The sequence below is a fragment of the Cryptomeria japonica genome, chromosome 1 (assembly GCF_030272615.1).
Source record: "Cryptomeria japonica chromosome 1, Sugi_1.0, whole genome shotgun sequence".
Lineage (NCBI taxonomy): Eukaryota > Viridiplantae > Streptophyta > Pinopsida > Cupressales > Cupressaceae > Cryptomeria > Cryptomeria japonica.
In genome coordinates this window covers 400,526,771-400,543,392 of record NC_081405.1, presented here as the reverse complement: position 1 = coordinate 400,543,392, position 16,622 = coordinate 400,526,771, and the positions used below count along the sequence as shown (strand labels likewise).

The 16,622-nt window shown below is 37.3% G+C and overlaps 1 protein-coding gene across 4 annotated transcripts in view; it reads left to right on the top strand.

Annotated features, from left to right (window-relative positions):
• LOC131065711 (ATP-dependent RNA helicase eIF4A) overlaps positions 1–16,622 on the top strand; it is a 166,680-nt gene that overhangs the window by 57,426 nt on the left and 92,632 nt on the right. For 2 of the 4 annotated variants that reach the window (XM_058000326.2, XM_058000309.2), the window contains one exon: positions 16,210–16,440. In XM_058000326.2, coding sequence (XP_057856309.2) covers positions 16,210–16,440 — 231 coding nt within the window. The remainder of the gene's footprint in view (positions 1–16,209; positions 16,441–16,622) is intronic. The other 2 variants (XM_058000333.2, XM_058000317.2) reach the window with 1 other exon arrangement.

Below are 16,622 nucleotides of genomic sequence, written 5' to 3'. Positions count from 1 at the left end.
TTTGACAGGAGAAGTCCCGTTGCCCGTTAATGGGCAGTTTCTGAAATATTATTTCCAACCATAATTTCCCTGTGAGCTTACCTGTACATAGTTAGTTTAGTTTTCTTTTTCTAGAGTTTTCTTTCTGTAGGGTTTGCTTTGCTTTAGTTTAGTTTTGAATAAAGGGATTCCCATTTGTGAGAAAAGTGATGTTGCTTCCACGCACACTTGGGTATATCCTACTAAGTAATGTCTGGGTTATTCCTTTGATAATTATTTATGAAGAACCTGTGAATCCTAGATTAATGATTTCTAAAATTATCTCAAGGTTAAAATTAGTACTTGACTAGGAAGGGAATTGATGCAGAGGAAGGACCTTATAAGGACATCAACACAAACAAGTGGCAAGGTGCTTCTTCAACTCCAACATAGTTTGACTCTTGGGCTTTCCACTAGACCTTTATCTTGGGACTTACTTTAGGATATTTGGACATTATTGCACTTGACCTTTCCCATGTTATGAACAGACCTTGAAATGTGGCCTAAGGGACAATGAAAAACTCCCATGTGAAGACTTTCAACAATACACCAACACTTAGGGTTTACACCTTTTCTTTTATTGCAACTAGGAATGCCAACTTTTGTAGAACTAGGCCAAACCAAGACAAAATGTTTCAAACTCCCAACCACTGACTTGGAAGCCCTTATACCGTGATTTCAACATAAGAACTCTAACTTGATTTGTCACTGACTGTGGGTTTCACTGTCACATACAGTCCTTTAGGACAGTCATTACATATTGACATATATTCATTGCAAATGATCAACAACTCATGGAGACAGGTCTGAAAACCCTTAATAACACCCTTCACTACTTAAACCATGCGTATGCAACCAACTATGCATTTAGATTGTGCAAACCCTCTCTTGCTGTCCTGAACACTGTCAAAAGGCAGTTATTTCAGACCAACAGTCCATCCAAAACCCATGCAAACCTTAGTTTCAGGCTCTGAAACTTTGGGGAATTGTAAAATACATCACTACAGTCCTCCCCACAAACTTTCATGATTTTTCACCGTGGGAAAGTTGAGATATTACATTTTTTGTGCTCTCAGTTTACCCTAGGTTGGGTTTTGACCAATCTTCAAAGAAATGACTATAGCTTGCAAAATACTTAATGAAATTCAATTAAACCAAAAGCAAACGAAAGTAGATTCACATGAGAACCTTTTCTAATCAGTCTCAAGTCTTGAAATGAAAAATACAGTCTGTACAATGAAATAGCAGCAAAAAATGTGATAAATGTTTACAAATTTGTGTTTTCTGTCACCAGAATCTCCAATACAAGCTCTCCAACCCCTGGGGTTGTGTGGAAATCGCTTATGTATGCCCCAATTAGTTTCTCACCCCCAACCGACCTACAACTGTCCTTTAACAACATATTATTAGAAAGTTGTCATTACAAGTGAAAAGTTGTCATGACAACATTGAGAACAATGACAACTTTTTAGCCGCTTTTACATCTTTTATCCAATTGACCCCAAACTTTCACAAATGAGTCCAAATGATCATTAATGGTCCAAAATGACCTTATTGACATCAAACAACACAAAACAAAACAAAAAAACATAAAATTGAACCTAAGTTGTATGAGGATTGTATCTTGATAACTGAATCCTGTGATCATTATATCTTACACACAATCAAATTCTTTGAGTCATTGTGGTTTCTTAGGTGAAGTCGTGCCTAATTAAAATTTAAAATCTCACTTCCATGCCACTACAATTCTCAAACCCATGTGAGCTTCATTGCTTGCAAGCCAAAGTGTGGAAATGTGTGAAAAGAAAAGAAACAGTATCAAAAGAAAGTGAAAAGAAATCAAAAGAGAAATTGAAATGAAAAGAAATATAAAAAATTTGGCTTTGGGAACATATGAGTAACTCCGTCGGGGCTATGGACGCCCGATTGACAATGGAGGAATATTCGTGAGATTATAGGGATAACCTCGTCGGGGCTTTGAACGCTCGCTGGCAGCGAGGCTCTATCTAGGATGCTTTTGTAGTAAAGATAAACCACATAACTTGTCACGGTGGACCCAAAGAGTCACCATGTTCTCATGCGACGAAAATGAACACATTTGCACACACTTGTGATTGGAGGATGAAATGTCTTGATACGATATAGGATTTCTCTTCCTTTTTGAGTACCCTTCTTAGCCAATGGTTAAGTTAAAATTAATCTAAGATTTCGGGCTTGGAATGGGTTTTATCTTTGAAATATTTAGGGACATTCCCCATGTGGAGTTGCCAAATGTTGTGACGTAATCAGACATCACCCCATTATAAATGGGGACCCCCTTGGTTTTTCTTTTTAGGGTTGTGTTTTGGCATCTTAGGGTTTTGTCTCCAGTCTCTAGCCTTTGCAATTGAGTTGAGTTTTTGAAATTTGGAGGAGTCACCAAAATCAATATTGAGAAGAAATGGTCAAAAGGGTGTTTTGATGCTATAGATGTGCTCATATAGGTTGAAGGAGTAAAATCTCAATTTCTCGGGATCAATTTTGACAACTTCCTATTTTATAGGAAATTTGCTTTTTCTGTTTTTTCTAAATTTAGAAAGTTTTGTTTTTGGCATTTTGGGGCCAATCCGGGAGCCTTCTTTTTTGCCTCGTTTTTTCTAAAAATAGAAAAGTTGCTTTTTGGTTTTTTCGGGATCATCACAGGTGGTCATCAGGCTAGGAAAAGAGTCAAGTCAAGAAAGTTCATCCAAAACAAACCAGGTATGAAGTTGCTTTCGAATCCAAAGGATATTTTCCAAAAAGCTTATTGAAGATCATGAAAAATGGCTAAGCTTGGAGCTTGGATCATGGAAACTTGAAAAAATCCCAACCACTAGCAAAGTCCGCCCTCCCCCTAGGAAGAAATTCCTTCAGACCATAGAAAGTCTTCCTAAGGAAAGATAGGCAAGAAAATTGGTTAAGTAATGGCACTTGGAGAAGAAAAAGTTTGATTTTTTGCCCTCTAACATGAGAAATATCCTATCAAGGCATGAAGTCCACCCTACCAAGATGAAAGAATTCTCAAACAGACATGAAGGATATCCAATGCCTAAGGGAAATTCCTTGTCCATGACCAAGTTTGCACAAGGAAGAAAGTCAGAATAGTGGCTAAGTGTTGAAAATGGAAAGTTTAAACACTAGTGAAGTCCGCCCAAGGCATAGAGAGAATTCCTTCAGAAATACCAAGTCCGCCCAAGGTGGATAAAGGAAAAATTTAGGTAAGTGTAGGTGGATTAAAGCAAAAAGGAAAAAAACAAAAGAGATTTGCCTAAATTTCAAAGGGAAAATTCGCTCGAGTGTTGAAAGAAAGGTGATAAAGAATTAAAGTGAAGGTCAGAGAAGGATGAAATTCGCCCTAAGTCTTGGAAGGGCATTGGATTTGAACAAACAAGATGAAGTTCGCCATAGAGAGGAATAAAGCAAAAGAGATTGCCATTAAAATTAAAATGTGCAAAAAAACAAAGGAAAGAAAAGGGAAGGTTCAATTTGAAGCCCAAAACATGACTTGATTCATTTCAAATAAAGCATTAAAAAACAAAAAACAAAGCAAGGCAAGGATCGAATTCTCTATAAACACAAGCTTTGGCAATTCATTCATCCACAAGTTGCTTCTCATACTTGAAAATTGGAGCTCTTGGAAGAATTTCTTTCTAGTTTCTAGGCAGATTTTAAAGTGAATTACAGGTGCAAAATAATTTCTAAGGAAGAATTCAGACATTTGGGGGAGATTTGGAAGGCAATTCGTCAAAGCAATTAAGGAATTTCTCCAAAATTTTCAGGTTGATAAGGGTTTTAAAGGCAGATTTTCAGAATTTCAGTCTCATTTGCACTTCAAAATTTCTTTCTTGTGTGAATTCCTAATTTTCCAGACTTGCACAAGGATTTTTCATCTCCGATTCTTCGAATTTCACCCAAGAACAATGTTGCTTTTTACAGTTTTGGAGGCAGAAATTTCATAAATCAGACTCAATATTTAATTTTCACAGTTCTTCTAAGTCTGATTTTCATTCCTAAATTCATAATCAGATTTGATTTCATAATTTCCTAAGTTTTACTAACTCTGATTTTTCCTTTTTTCAGACTTGACTAAGTCTGATTTTCAGTCCAATTTCAAGAATTTAATAAGAAAAATCAGAATTATCCTTCGAAGTTCTTCAAGTAAACATCAAACCTTTTTTCTAACTCGGGAATTTTCCATATTTTTCAGGTAGTAGATGTCAACTCAAGGAGGAATTTCTCGAAAAGCACAAATGAAGTTCAAGAACAAAGGACCACAGCAGGATTCCAAGATTCAAACAAAATGGAAGAAAGTTGGTGATAGCGACCTCGCCCATATGGACCTTGAGGATTTCAAGAAAAGGATGTACGAGCTCGATGATTGCCTTCATTTACCACTAGCACACAAAATGATGAGAAATGGAATCGTTCAAGCAGCTGGATTTCTTCTAGCTATGTAGTGTAATGAACTGATGGTAGAGTGTGCCAAACATTACAACACCCAAGAAAGACAAATTGTGGCACTTGATGGCAGAGTGCTGGCCTACCTTCGAGAGATGGCAATCAAAGAGGCATTTGGCATTCCATATTCCCATTCTACTATATATAAAACCAAGGAGGAAGCCTTAGCGATTTTTGAAGCAGATCCTATCTCTTGCACCAAAGTAATAAACAAGCAATGGTTGCTTAAACCAAGACCTCATAATACCAAAGTGCCTAAGAAACTTTTCTAGACTGATTTCATTGAAAAGTAGGGAGACCTCGTTCTATTTTTCTCAGCAGGTCATGGGAAGTCCACAAGCTTCCTAATTCAAGCCTTGGATGTATCACTTCATTAATGAAATCACTACCAGTGTCAAGATGATAAATTGGGCAAAAATAATTAGTAATGGCATTGATGAGCAATTGAGAAACTTGGAACACGCAAAGGCTTTTTACATGAGTTCCTATGTCATTTACATATTGGCATGGTGTTATAGGTATAAGGGATTGATTTGCAAAGGCATTGTAGGAAACAAGGATGGTCAATTCAAGGCATATGATTGCTACCCGCAATTGCATGACTAGAAGAAATCTCATTCAAAAGAGTTAATGATGCATTCCTTATGTACATCACCAGAACATTTCAAGGAGACACCTATCAAAGATTGATACAATAAGCCAAGGATTTGATAAGCAAGTTCGGGTCTTGGTACATTCAATTCCCTAGATTCACATATCTGAGAGTTCAAGGATTTACAGGATGCCCATACAAACTTCCAAGATACCTTACAAACAAAATGGTGCTACTGGAAGTCATCAGGCAGTTGGATGCATTTGAGAAAATCCAAAGAGGCAAGAAGAAGGCTGGAATTTCTTTCCCCTTTTTCATTGGAAAAATGTTAGAACCATGTCCATCAGCACAAGCAACAACTAAAGCAGATGTGGAGATGCAATGGTATCCTTTCTCCTTGTACTGATCAAGATCTAACTTTGATCTCCATCACCATATTGGGATGTTGAACAAAACAAAATACAAACACAGGGTTGATCTTGAGGATTTCTAGGCCAATGTGGATAATGAATATCAAGGAGAATGTGGTCCAAGATATCAGTTAGCGTGATCAGAACACTTGAACTTTTTCCCATACCAGATCAGCTGGAAGATGATGGAACCCAACCTTTCTACGAGGAAGTAAAAGATAGACCCCTTCGTGCAACATATTGGTTCGGACTTGAGATTTTAGATTTGGATACATTGATGAGGCTAGTCATGAAATTAGGTAGGTGGTGGGTGGATCAACAAGTTCACAAACTGAGGGAGTAGAATATCACCTTCACCTATGATTTGATGGGAAGCTTGAATTCCTGTTCTTTCGAAGAGGATGAAGTAACACATGATACCGAGAAGCCAAAAACTGGAAAATCTAGGAGAAAGAAAGATATAGTAGAGAGTTCAAGAAGAAAGAAGCAAAAAACAAATAAAGCATTTGCCTCTACCAACTCTTCTTTGGTTGAAGAAGTTGGCTCATCTACAAGTAAGGGCAAAGCTCCAATTGCAGATAATTAGCAAGTTGAGATGGAATTTCCTCTTCCAATTTGTGAAGGACAAAATGAATAACCAATTTAGTAGCAAATTATACCTAATGGCCTTGATAATCCAGTAACAGCAATGGACGTGGAGTTGGAAAATATTGAAGTCAATATTTTGGAAGAAGGTTTTCAAGAAGGAATGATTTCTGCACTCAAGGGAATTAAGGAGAGTGAAGGATGTGAGGAAAATAAAGAAGAGTGCATTGAACAACCAACGGTACCAGGTTGGTTATTGCAAAGAATGAAAAAGAAAGCTATTGTAGAGGTCCAACCAGTGGACAATTCAACAGAGTTCTTAGCCAGACTGAACCGGCCTATGGAAAATAAGAAGGCAAAGAAATATTCCTTAATCCATAAGGATTACTGGATCCTGTTCAGTGTAGGTGGCCGTTCCAAAGTTCGACAAATCCAAAGAAGACATTACTCCTAAAGAATATGAACTAATGACTGTGGACATAGGTCCTACTACAAAAGAACAAGAAGTTTCAAGCCAATCGGAGGTGTTCTGATAGGGTTTCCGGATACTTACTATTTATAGTAAGTCAGTTGTGGCTCAGTGGCAGGTAATATTTGATGCATTTTATAATGCCAATAGTGTGATCTGAATTACACTCTAGCAAATTCAAGCCTAATTGAGCAAGCAATCAAGCATTCACCAAGCATTGAAGGAGAGGTCAAGTCAAGTTCAAACATTTAAGATGGCATCTATGATCAACACTCTATGAAGACATTCTACATGACATCCTAAACCCTTGTATGAGGATTCAAGCAAGCTTCATCAAGGTATCAAGTTCAATTTCAAGCATTTTTAAGGTCTAGCCTTCTCGTCAAAAGGAAAGCACTCTACTTCAATTCAATTTCATTTCCAAGTCCAATTATTATTTCAATTTAAAGGTTAATTCCTAAACCGAGGTTCGACCTAGGGAAACCGTTGTGAATAAACAAATTTCCTTCATTTAGTGTGGAAGAAATTGAATAAGGAGTCACAAGCGCAAAATTTGGCAAAACAAGCGATGACAATCCAATCCAACTTTTGAAGGTGCAAAAAGTAGAGGATTGGGTTGTCCCACACTACTTGGTACAGGGAATTTCTGATGACCTTGTGACAGGAGATCCCTTGTGTAATTTCGATCTGAAAAATATTTAGTTTGTCTGCATCTGACATTTGGAGGACTAGGTCGCCCCACACCTCCTAGTCACGACAATTCAGCCTGAATTTTATGTCTCAAGTTTTGATTTGTTTCCCATCCTAAGTTTCAACTTTACAACTCTGCATGACATCTGGAACTTAGTGTTATTGTTATTTTATGTCAAATTTTCACTATTTGTCCTAGATCTAGCATTGCAATTCAAACCTAATTCAAATACAATTTCAACTCAGACAAGGATTAATCTGATTTGTATTCAGTCCTTTTAGGATTGGAACTATCAAATTCAATCCCCCTTAATGTAGGATGGTTCCATGAAATTAGTTGCTTTATAAACCTAATTTGTGATGTCCTAATTTCACCACCTCACAGATTGATTTTGATATTGCTTTTGATTTGAGGAGATTGCTTCTTCTCTTTGGTTTGTGAGGACGAAAACCCTTCCAGACAACACTGTCCACATTTTTGAGAGATACAGTTCGGAGAATAATCTAGAGATTTCTTTCAAAGGTCACATTTGGGCATATCAGAGTCTACATTTTTCAGAGTTGTAGAGCTTATCGAATATCAGATTTGAAGAGAGTTTATCAATGAATGGATATGTCCAATTAAATTTGTAAGTTACCATTCTATCTATATCTTAGTTTATAGTTAATGACAATTGGAGTTGGCAATTAAATATCAAGTATTATTTGCTTTCCCTCCTCTTCTATGCATTTCAAACTATATTATTTGAAGAGAGCATGTGCACAAACTGAACTTAATAATCAAACATATAGTTCATAAACTCTTCAAGTTCATGCAAATCAGTTGGTTAATTATCAAAGGGTATAATAGTGAAAATTTTTGGGGTGAAATTGGATAGGGATTCTATAGTTTCACATTGTTGGAGCCATGTTTTGTGTCAAATATTCTAATGGGTAGTAACTCACTAGAGGATGTTCTTGGTAGAGGGTTTGTTGACATTGGAGGAGGGACATTTCATGATGTTCTATGTGTGCCTTTTTGTCAACTAATCTCCTATCAATCTACTAAGTGATCCATACATGTATAGGCAAGAGATTGACTTTACTCCAAACACAGTGGTTATAAGTGAATAGTACGATGGATCTATAGTTTCCTAAGGGAAAGTAGATGGTTAGTCAAGGCTCTATCACTTTTCTAACTATGTTCTTGATTCTCCTTCGACAACTTTTCTTATTTAGACGAAGTGAGCAACTTGTGGCATTAGTGGTTTGGCCACTTCAACTACGACTACTTCTAGTAGCTCAATTAGCAAGACATTGTTTTTGGATCACCGACTGTTCATTTTTTTATTGGTAACAAGGATGCATTCTTGGCAAGCATCCAAAAGAGAAATTTGAAAAGGGAAAAGCTTTGAGAGCCTCACAACTTTTGGAGTTAGTGCATAGTGATTTGGCTGGTGCATTTCCCAATCCATCTTTCAATAGAGCTCGATACTTTTTGACCTTCATTGATGATCTTTCTAGGTACAACTCTGTGTATTTACTCAAGCAAAACTCTGAAGTCTTTGATCAGTTTTTAGACTTGAAAATATTTGTAGAGAAACCAAGTGGAAAATCTATCAGAGTTCCGCATATAGATAATGGGGGGAGTATGTTAACCACATTTTTGAGTAGCATTATGGCTTAGAGGGCATTGAGTTGCAACATTCAATCCCCTATAGTGCTCAACAAAACAGAGTTGTAGAATGGAAGAATCAGTACTCGAAAGAGATGGCTAATTGTATGATACACTATAGATCTTTGGCACTGTCTTATTGGGTGGAAGCTATCGATTGCACATGTTATATTCAAAATTGGGTTACTCACAAATCTATGAAGAGAATAACTCTTTTCCAAGCGTGGGATGATTGAAAACACTCAGTGAAACACTTTCGAGTGTTTGTTTCCCTTGTATGGGCCCACATTGTAGTAGAAAAATGAAAGATAATGGCTCCACAAAGAAAGCATTGTATATTTGTTGGGTATGTAGACAGTGTCAAGGGCTATATGCTTCATCATCCTACCAATCATGAGTTGTTCATTGAGAGGAGTGTAGATAGTGTCAAGGGCTATATGCTTCTCCATATGCCAACAATCTCCTCATCATTATCTTCATCAGTTATGCCAACATCTTTTTAGTTTGTTTCCTGTTTTGCAGTTTCAACATTTCTTTCTGCATTTTCTTTCATTTGCTCACCGGATCTTGCGGAGCTAGATTTTGCTTGTGGACATGATTATCTTCCTTTCCCTAAGTCCGTAGGACGTTTGGATCTTTTTTCGGCAAGTTATCGCTTCGGATTCTGAGACAGTTTTCTAGCTTAGAATTTTGGAACCACTTGGACCTATTTTGCTATTGGCGAATCTTGCGGATCCTTTCCGTAGCTTGCAAAACTTCTGTTTGTTGTTTCCAACGTTCCTTGGCGTGTGGCCGACCTTACCTTTTGGTCCGCACTTCATCCTTTGGATTTTCTGGAGGATTCTCTTTGGCGGAGGCCAACCTGGTGGTTTTACACGTTTCATCTTGTTCTGCGGCATTTGATTCTTCTTGGGCCGATGTGGATCCCTCTTGATCATACAAATCAATGTAACTATGCTTGTAGAATACAATTTTTAGAACATAGAAGATCTATCTTGAGTTTAAGAGGTCCGGAGTTGATCGATACCGTAATTGAGCATTTATGTATTCAGGCCAGTGAGCTGAATCTTGTAGCCCACATGTTGCTGGCAGATTGTAATTGGTTTTCATGATATGATTCAATCGGTTCTGCATTGCCTCCATCATCTTGTCTTGTTTCCGTTGTGTTTTACTCCTATTGCACGATCCAAATTGATCTCCCTGAGGTCCCTCCTAACTATGACTGCACCAAGTGGTATCAGAGTGAGATTTTGTTCCGGAGATTACGTTGACTTGTAGGATTTTGCTGTAGGGTGGAGGATTGTGGATCCGACATGCAGGTACAGAGGACTGTCGTGAAGATAGTGCGAAGAGGAAATAGGAATGGTGGAGGGCGTGTGAATGCAGACCTTGCTGTGATGGAAATGTTGAGAGGAATTGCAACCAGGTTAGAAGCTATTGAAGAAACAACCCAGAGAAGAGGTTGACATATTGAAGATGTGAGCGAAGATGAAGAAGAAGAAGCACCAGAAGAACAAGTAGCGAATCTATTGGCGAATGAAGGATATGAAGAAAGGTTTATAAGAGCATTGTCAAGAGCGAATACCAGACCACATTTTAGTCCACCGGATTATGATGGTAGGTTGGATTCAGATGATATGTTAGATTGGATCACGAAGATGGAAAAGTATTTTGATTTTGAAGGCACCGTGGAAGATAAGAAGGTAAGATATGCTTGTACTAAGTTGAAAGTTCATGCATCACTTTGGTGGGAACATTTGCAGGTTGATAGACAGAGGAGAGATAAAGAGAAGATCAAATCATGGGAGCGGATGGTTACCAAGTTGAAACCGAAGTTTATGCCAATTGATTATCAAGTGAATCTATTCCGGAAACTACAGAACCTGAAGAAAAAGGAATCTAGTGTGAAGGAGTATACTGAAGCATTCTACAAGTTGAATATCAAATTCAAACATATTGATGATGAGGTTGAACAAGTTGTGAGATATTTGAATGGGTTGCAGATGTCTATACAAGATGAATTCAGTTTGATCAAGTTCTAGGGTGTTGAAGAAGCTTACCAGTATGCCCTGAAAGCAGAGAAGTTGAACAAAAGACATGAGAAGAGACAGAGAGGTTAAGGCGGAAGGTTTTCCGGAGGAAGATTTCAAGGAGGAAGAGGATCTTGTGTCGATTAGAACAAGGACAAGGAAGTAAGAAAGGATGGTACTTCGTACCGGAAGGATGACAAAAATTTCTACTGGAGAAGAGAACCTGATGGTTATTTGAATGAGGGTTTTGGAAAAGATGACAGGATACAAGATAAGAGAGTGTTTAAAGGAACTTGCTTTAAATGCGGAGGAGAAGGACATCGTGCTTTTGAATGTAAGAAGGCAGAGAACATTGGAAGAACATCATTGGTAGAAGAAGACACTACCAGATCAGCTAACAAACCGAAAGATGGAGAACTGTTGATGATGAGGAGAGCTTTGTGTCATGTCAGAGAGGAAGAAGAACCATTGCAAAGGAGAAATTTGTTCAAGACCAGATGTAAGGTATCCGGTAAGTGTTGTAAAGTCATTATTGATAGTGGTAGTTCGGATAATCTTGTTTCAGAGGAGATGGTGAATAAGCTGAAGTTGGAAAGATTGAAAAACCCTAAGCCTTACCAGATAGCATGGATTTAGGATGATCATGAGCTATTAGTAAGTGAGCAATGTTTGGGAAATTGAAAATTGGGAATTATCATGATGAATTTTTGTGTGATATTATGCCTACGGATAGTTGTCACATCTTGTTTGGAAGACCTTGGCAGTTTGACAGATGGGCAATACATGATGGGAGAAAGAACATATACACTATTGTTGCAAATGGGATGAAGCAAACCTTATTACCCTTGGAGGAGCCCCTGAAAAGTGAAGTCTGTACGAATGCAAGAATTTGTTTGGTTGATGGAAGGAAATTCCTGGACGAAATGAGACATGAGAATGTGTGTTTTGCCTTAGTTCCTTAGCCTGGTTTTGATGATTATGCACCCCTTCCTCCTATCAAATGGTCAGAGCCAGAGCATACAGACTTAACCACCCTAATGTGGCCAGGCATGAAATATTCCAGGTGGTGTGTTGAACAACAATGTCACAAATTAAAATGGAGAAATGTAGCCTTGACATATGGTCTGATGGGAGAAGCAGAAGGATACTCCTCAAATGAAGAAGCGACTCAAAGTGTTAGTACTAAAAGAAAGGGGAAAGCAGCTGTGAATGAAGAGCCTGCTCAGAAGAAGCAAAGGGTGGAACCATCTTGTTCTGCCACATCTAAGAATGAAAGATATATATTAACTATTGATGAGTCATTGGCGAAAATAGACATTCCTTCTTCAATTCATGAGGAGAGTGTAGAATCAGTCCACGAGGAAAATGAACAGCCACCATCCCCTACTGGCACATAGATTCTAGAATCAGAAAACGAAATGGAAGGAGAATTTCAAGAAGGGATGATTTTTGCCCTTCGAGGTATTGGATGTGAAAAAGACAATCAGGAGATGGAAGGCGTTGAGTAGCCCACCGTTCCTGGCTGGTTAAAAGAAAGATTGAAACTAAACTTACCAGTAATAGAGGATCCATAAGAGGATGACATGACATATTTCCTGGCCAGATTAGAAAAGGTCATAGTGAAGAAACCAGCCAAAAGATTTTTTAGCCTCCAAAGGGATGAGACAGGCAACCGTACAGTGCAAATAGTTGTGCCTAAGGTGAACAAAGCAAAGGGAGATATTGCTCCTCATGAGTATGAGATCACAACTTTTGACTTGGGACCAAGCACAAAGGCCCAAGTAAAAGAGGACTTAGACAATTCATTTGCTTCCATGAAGGAAAAGTTGGATGAAGAGACACAAAAGAAAAATGAGCATAAGAGAGAAGTTGAGCGCTTAAAAGAATATGTTCGACATTTGACTACTAAGCCACTTGACCAAGTCAATGTAGAGGTTTTCCCACTTTTGGATTCACAGTCAGTAGTCAAAAGTTTTGAGGAATCTGCAGTAACAGCCTGAGAAACTAGAGATTAGATAGAAAGTATAAGAGAAGAAGCAGCCAAGTTTATAGAAGGAATATCATCAACATATGAACAAACTTCTTCTTTGCTTTCTAGGATTGAGAACATGGTAGAAATGTGGGCTGATTTCCAGGATGTCCAGGATAGAATCATTCCATGCCTTAGAGAGCTGAAAGGAATCTCACCCGAAGAATTTGCTGATTAGAATATAATTGAAGCAGGGGCTACCTATGACTTCAACAGTTGGCACTGGACACTGGTTGCACAGAATGAAGTCTTCGAAAAGGTGAAAGATGATGTTGATAGAATAGAAGGACATATAAAGGCAATTTAGGACAAGATCTTGTAGTTATAGAAATGATTGGGAAGGAGACCATCTGGGAGAGCGATATGTAGTTGGAGAATTGGAAGGTCAAAGTTCAGGACATCTTCTTTGCTATCACAGGACCAATCTTGAAGAATAATTTGGCTAAGGCATCAAACCTCATATCCATCAAAGATGCCTTTCACAAACAAGAATTAGACTGGGAGATCACCTTTGCTTTGTGTGCAGATGACTTGGAAGGGTTAAAGTTCAGGATCAACATGTTGCCATATGACACCATGGAGGAAGTGGACCAAATTGTGTCCAAATTCATTGAATGTCAGAAGAAAGGGATGCAATCCTAAAAAATAGCATCTCGCACCACTTGACTCTTTTGAAATTGATCTTTCATATTATTCGGGGAAACTCTATCTAGGGTTTGGTTGTCTAGATCTCAACCGTTGATCTTAGATTGATCTCGGCTATTTATTTTGCTTTCAAAAACCCTATATAAACTCGCTCTCTCATTTCATTTCAGTGTGGAGAGATTTATGAAATTGTTGCATAGAGCTATTTGAGTAATAAAAGTTCATTATCAGTATTGTCTTGAAATCTTTTTATTGCTAAATGGTTGCATGGTTGCATATTCCCTTCAACACTTAGATTAAATTTGCTTTGAAGCTAGATGAATGATAGATTTGATAGTTTAGATTGGTGAAATTTTGCTCATACTTTTGTTGGATGGATGATTTTCATTCGATTTGTAAAGTTAGCCTGATTTCTTAAATGTGGATGCTTAACTTCTACTTTGAGTAATATTGTTCAATTGTTGGTATTATTCATGAGTGTGAAAATCTTAAGCACAACCCTAGAAGATTGCACCCGCTTTGCGTAGTTGTCCAAGTGTGGCGAAACAAAGCGTCGTTACCAGTTTCACTTAATCTTTACCTTCTCTTGAGTTCGTAGGAATAGCTTAGCAATAGTTAGAATTCCTGAACCCTCATCCTTTTATCTTTTTTGAAGTCCTAAATCAGAAAATCCAAAAAAACAAAACATAAAGCATAAATTGTTAAATCTGCCTAAGTAGCTTAGCAATAGTTAGAATTCCTGAACCCTCATCCTTTTATCTTTTTTGAAGTCCTAAATCAGAAAATCCAAAAAAAACAAAACATAAAGCATAAATTGTTAAATCTGCCTAAGTTCAACTTGAATGATACCAGTTGATAAGTGTAAGTCCCCCTTGAGATTTTCAGCATACACTACCCGAGAAGCTATCCCACAAAAGTCGCTTGTTCGCACATAGACCTTGGAGTCGCCTTGTGGTCTTTCTCGCAGTCTTGGCACAAGTAGTGATTTTGTTCATGAGAGGATAGAGTATCCTTGTGGTATTTTATTCTAAATGTTCGGTAGATGATAAAACGTCCACCAACAGTTCCTCATTTATGTACATTCCATGCGTTGGTGTTTCCTAGAAAAGAATTATTTACTCAATACATTGTAATAGTAGTTTATGCACATTGAAAAGCTAAACCAATACTTAATGACAGCAGCGAATCTCTATTTGTAATGTTATCTTGTTGATGTTTTCTATTTGGCAAAATTTTAAAATTTTCTGGGTGTGGTTATTACACAGTGTGATTCAACTTCTTGATGACATATACCTACTCCTCTTTCATCCCTAGGCACAAGGATAGGTGCATATTATGAGTTTCTTTGTTGCTTGCGGGAGTTACTATTGCATTGGATGTTGTGTGTGATTTTAGAGGGAGTGCTTTGCTTTATCTTAGAATCCCCTATCTTTGCTCTCTCAGCCTGAAGTACTCCTTGATGAACACTTTTAGATCTTGTATCGATCTTTTCATAGTGATTGATGATGAAATTAATAATTCGTCCATTCAAGGCTTGTATTGTAGTCTTTGATGATCCTTTCTTATCTCCCCAATACTCCTTAGCTCATGCTCTTTGGGCTTGTTGTTCCCCCTACTTGGGTAATTGCATTGGTTTCTTGACCACATGTGCTGGTGGTCCCTAGTGGTATTGCACTTTATTTTTTGGTTCTCCTCCTTTGTGGGCCTCTAGGATTCTCTTCGGAGGGCCTCTAGGATTCTCTTCTCCATACTTTCTATTGTAATTTGATGTAATATTGAGCCCCATTGACCTACATTTGGTTATCCATGGACATTAATATGCTTTCTTTCTTTCTACTCTCTTAGGCATGCCCTTGTCAATGGTGAACATGAAATTTCTTCCAGATGTGCGACTATCCCTTCATTTTGGTCTTCACTTTGTCTTCTTATTTAGCCAATTCTTTGATTTTTATATGTCATCTTCTCAAGCACACACTTAAATTATTTCTCTTTTGCTTCATGCAGGTGCACTCTTTATAAGGAATTATCTTCTTTGATTTTGAAACGTGATACCTTACTCCTATATCAGGTGCATGATTGGCCTTCAAACTTAGGAAAATCTATTCAATGACAACCTCTCATTAACAAACTGCAGAAGACTTGAACATGACTTGCACTTGGAAAAACAATAGATGATAGTTGTAAACTTCACACCATATGAAAATTTTGTATGGGTATGACAATTTATGGATATAATATGCTTTTGTTTCAATAGTTGTTGTAAATCAAAAGCATGTTCTTTGCATATAATCTTCCACTTGTATAGATTATGGTGTGTCTTTTGTCTTTCATAAGCTTTTCATTCATTTTTATAAATAATTGTAGTTCTATATCTTTTCAAAATTGATAAAAGAAATCTTTCTGAGTACTTAGTTGAATAAGTTACTTGAAGCATAGCATATTTGCTAAAAAATGCAACATTTTTGGATGAATGGACAATTTTATTTAGTTGTATTGATTGCGATGTATGTAGGTCAAGTAAAATTATTATATATATTGCAGATTAATGCTACTTTTCATTATATTATATTTTCAACCTTCAATATATAATCTGATTTTTTTTCTTTTGTAGCACAGTGATTTGGCTGAAGTTGACCGTGCTTCACATATAGAAACCTTTCGACGGATTACTCTAGAATGGCTGTTGAAGAATGGTGTTGAGGCAAAAGAATATGAAGAAAATATCAAGGGGCAGAATTCTTACATGCTTGTCATGACTGATTCATGCCTGCCAATGCAAGCGCTTGGGGAAGCACCATTTTCTGCTAAAATTTTAATAAATTATGATCTTCCTACTAAAAAGGTAATGCTAAATTTTGGGAAAGATTTTATGGATGAAACATTGTCCAGATTTTTGCTTTTGTTCTTTTGAATTTTCTTTATCTTTATACTCACGTTTTTAATGTAGGGTGTTTATGCTTCTTTAAAATGGGATTCAAGTTTGTAATATAGATATTTACAACCATAAGGATTACTAGCTACAAA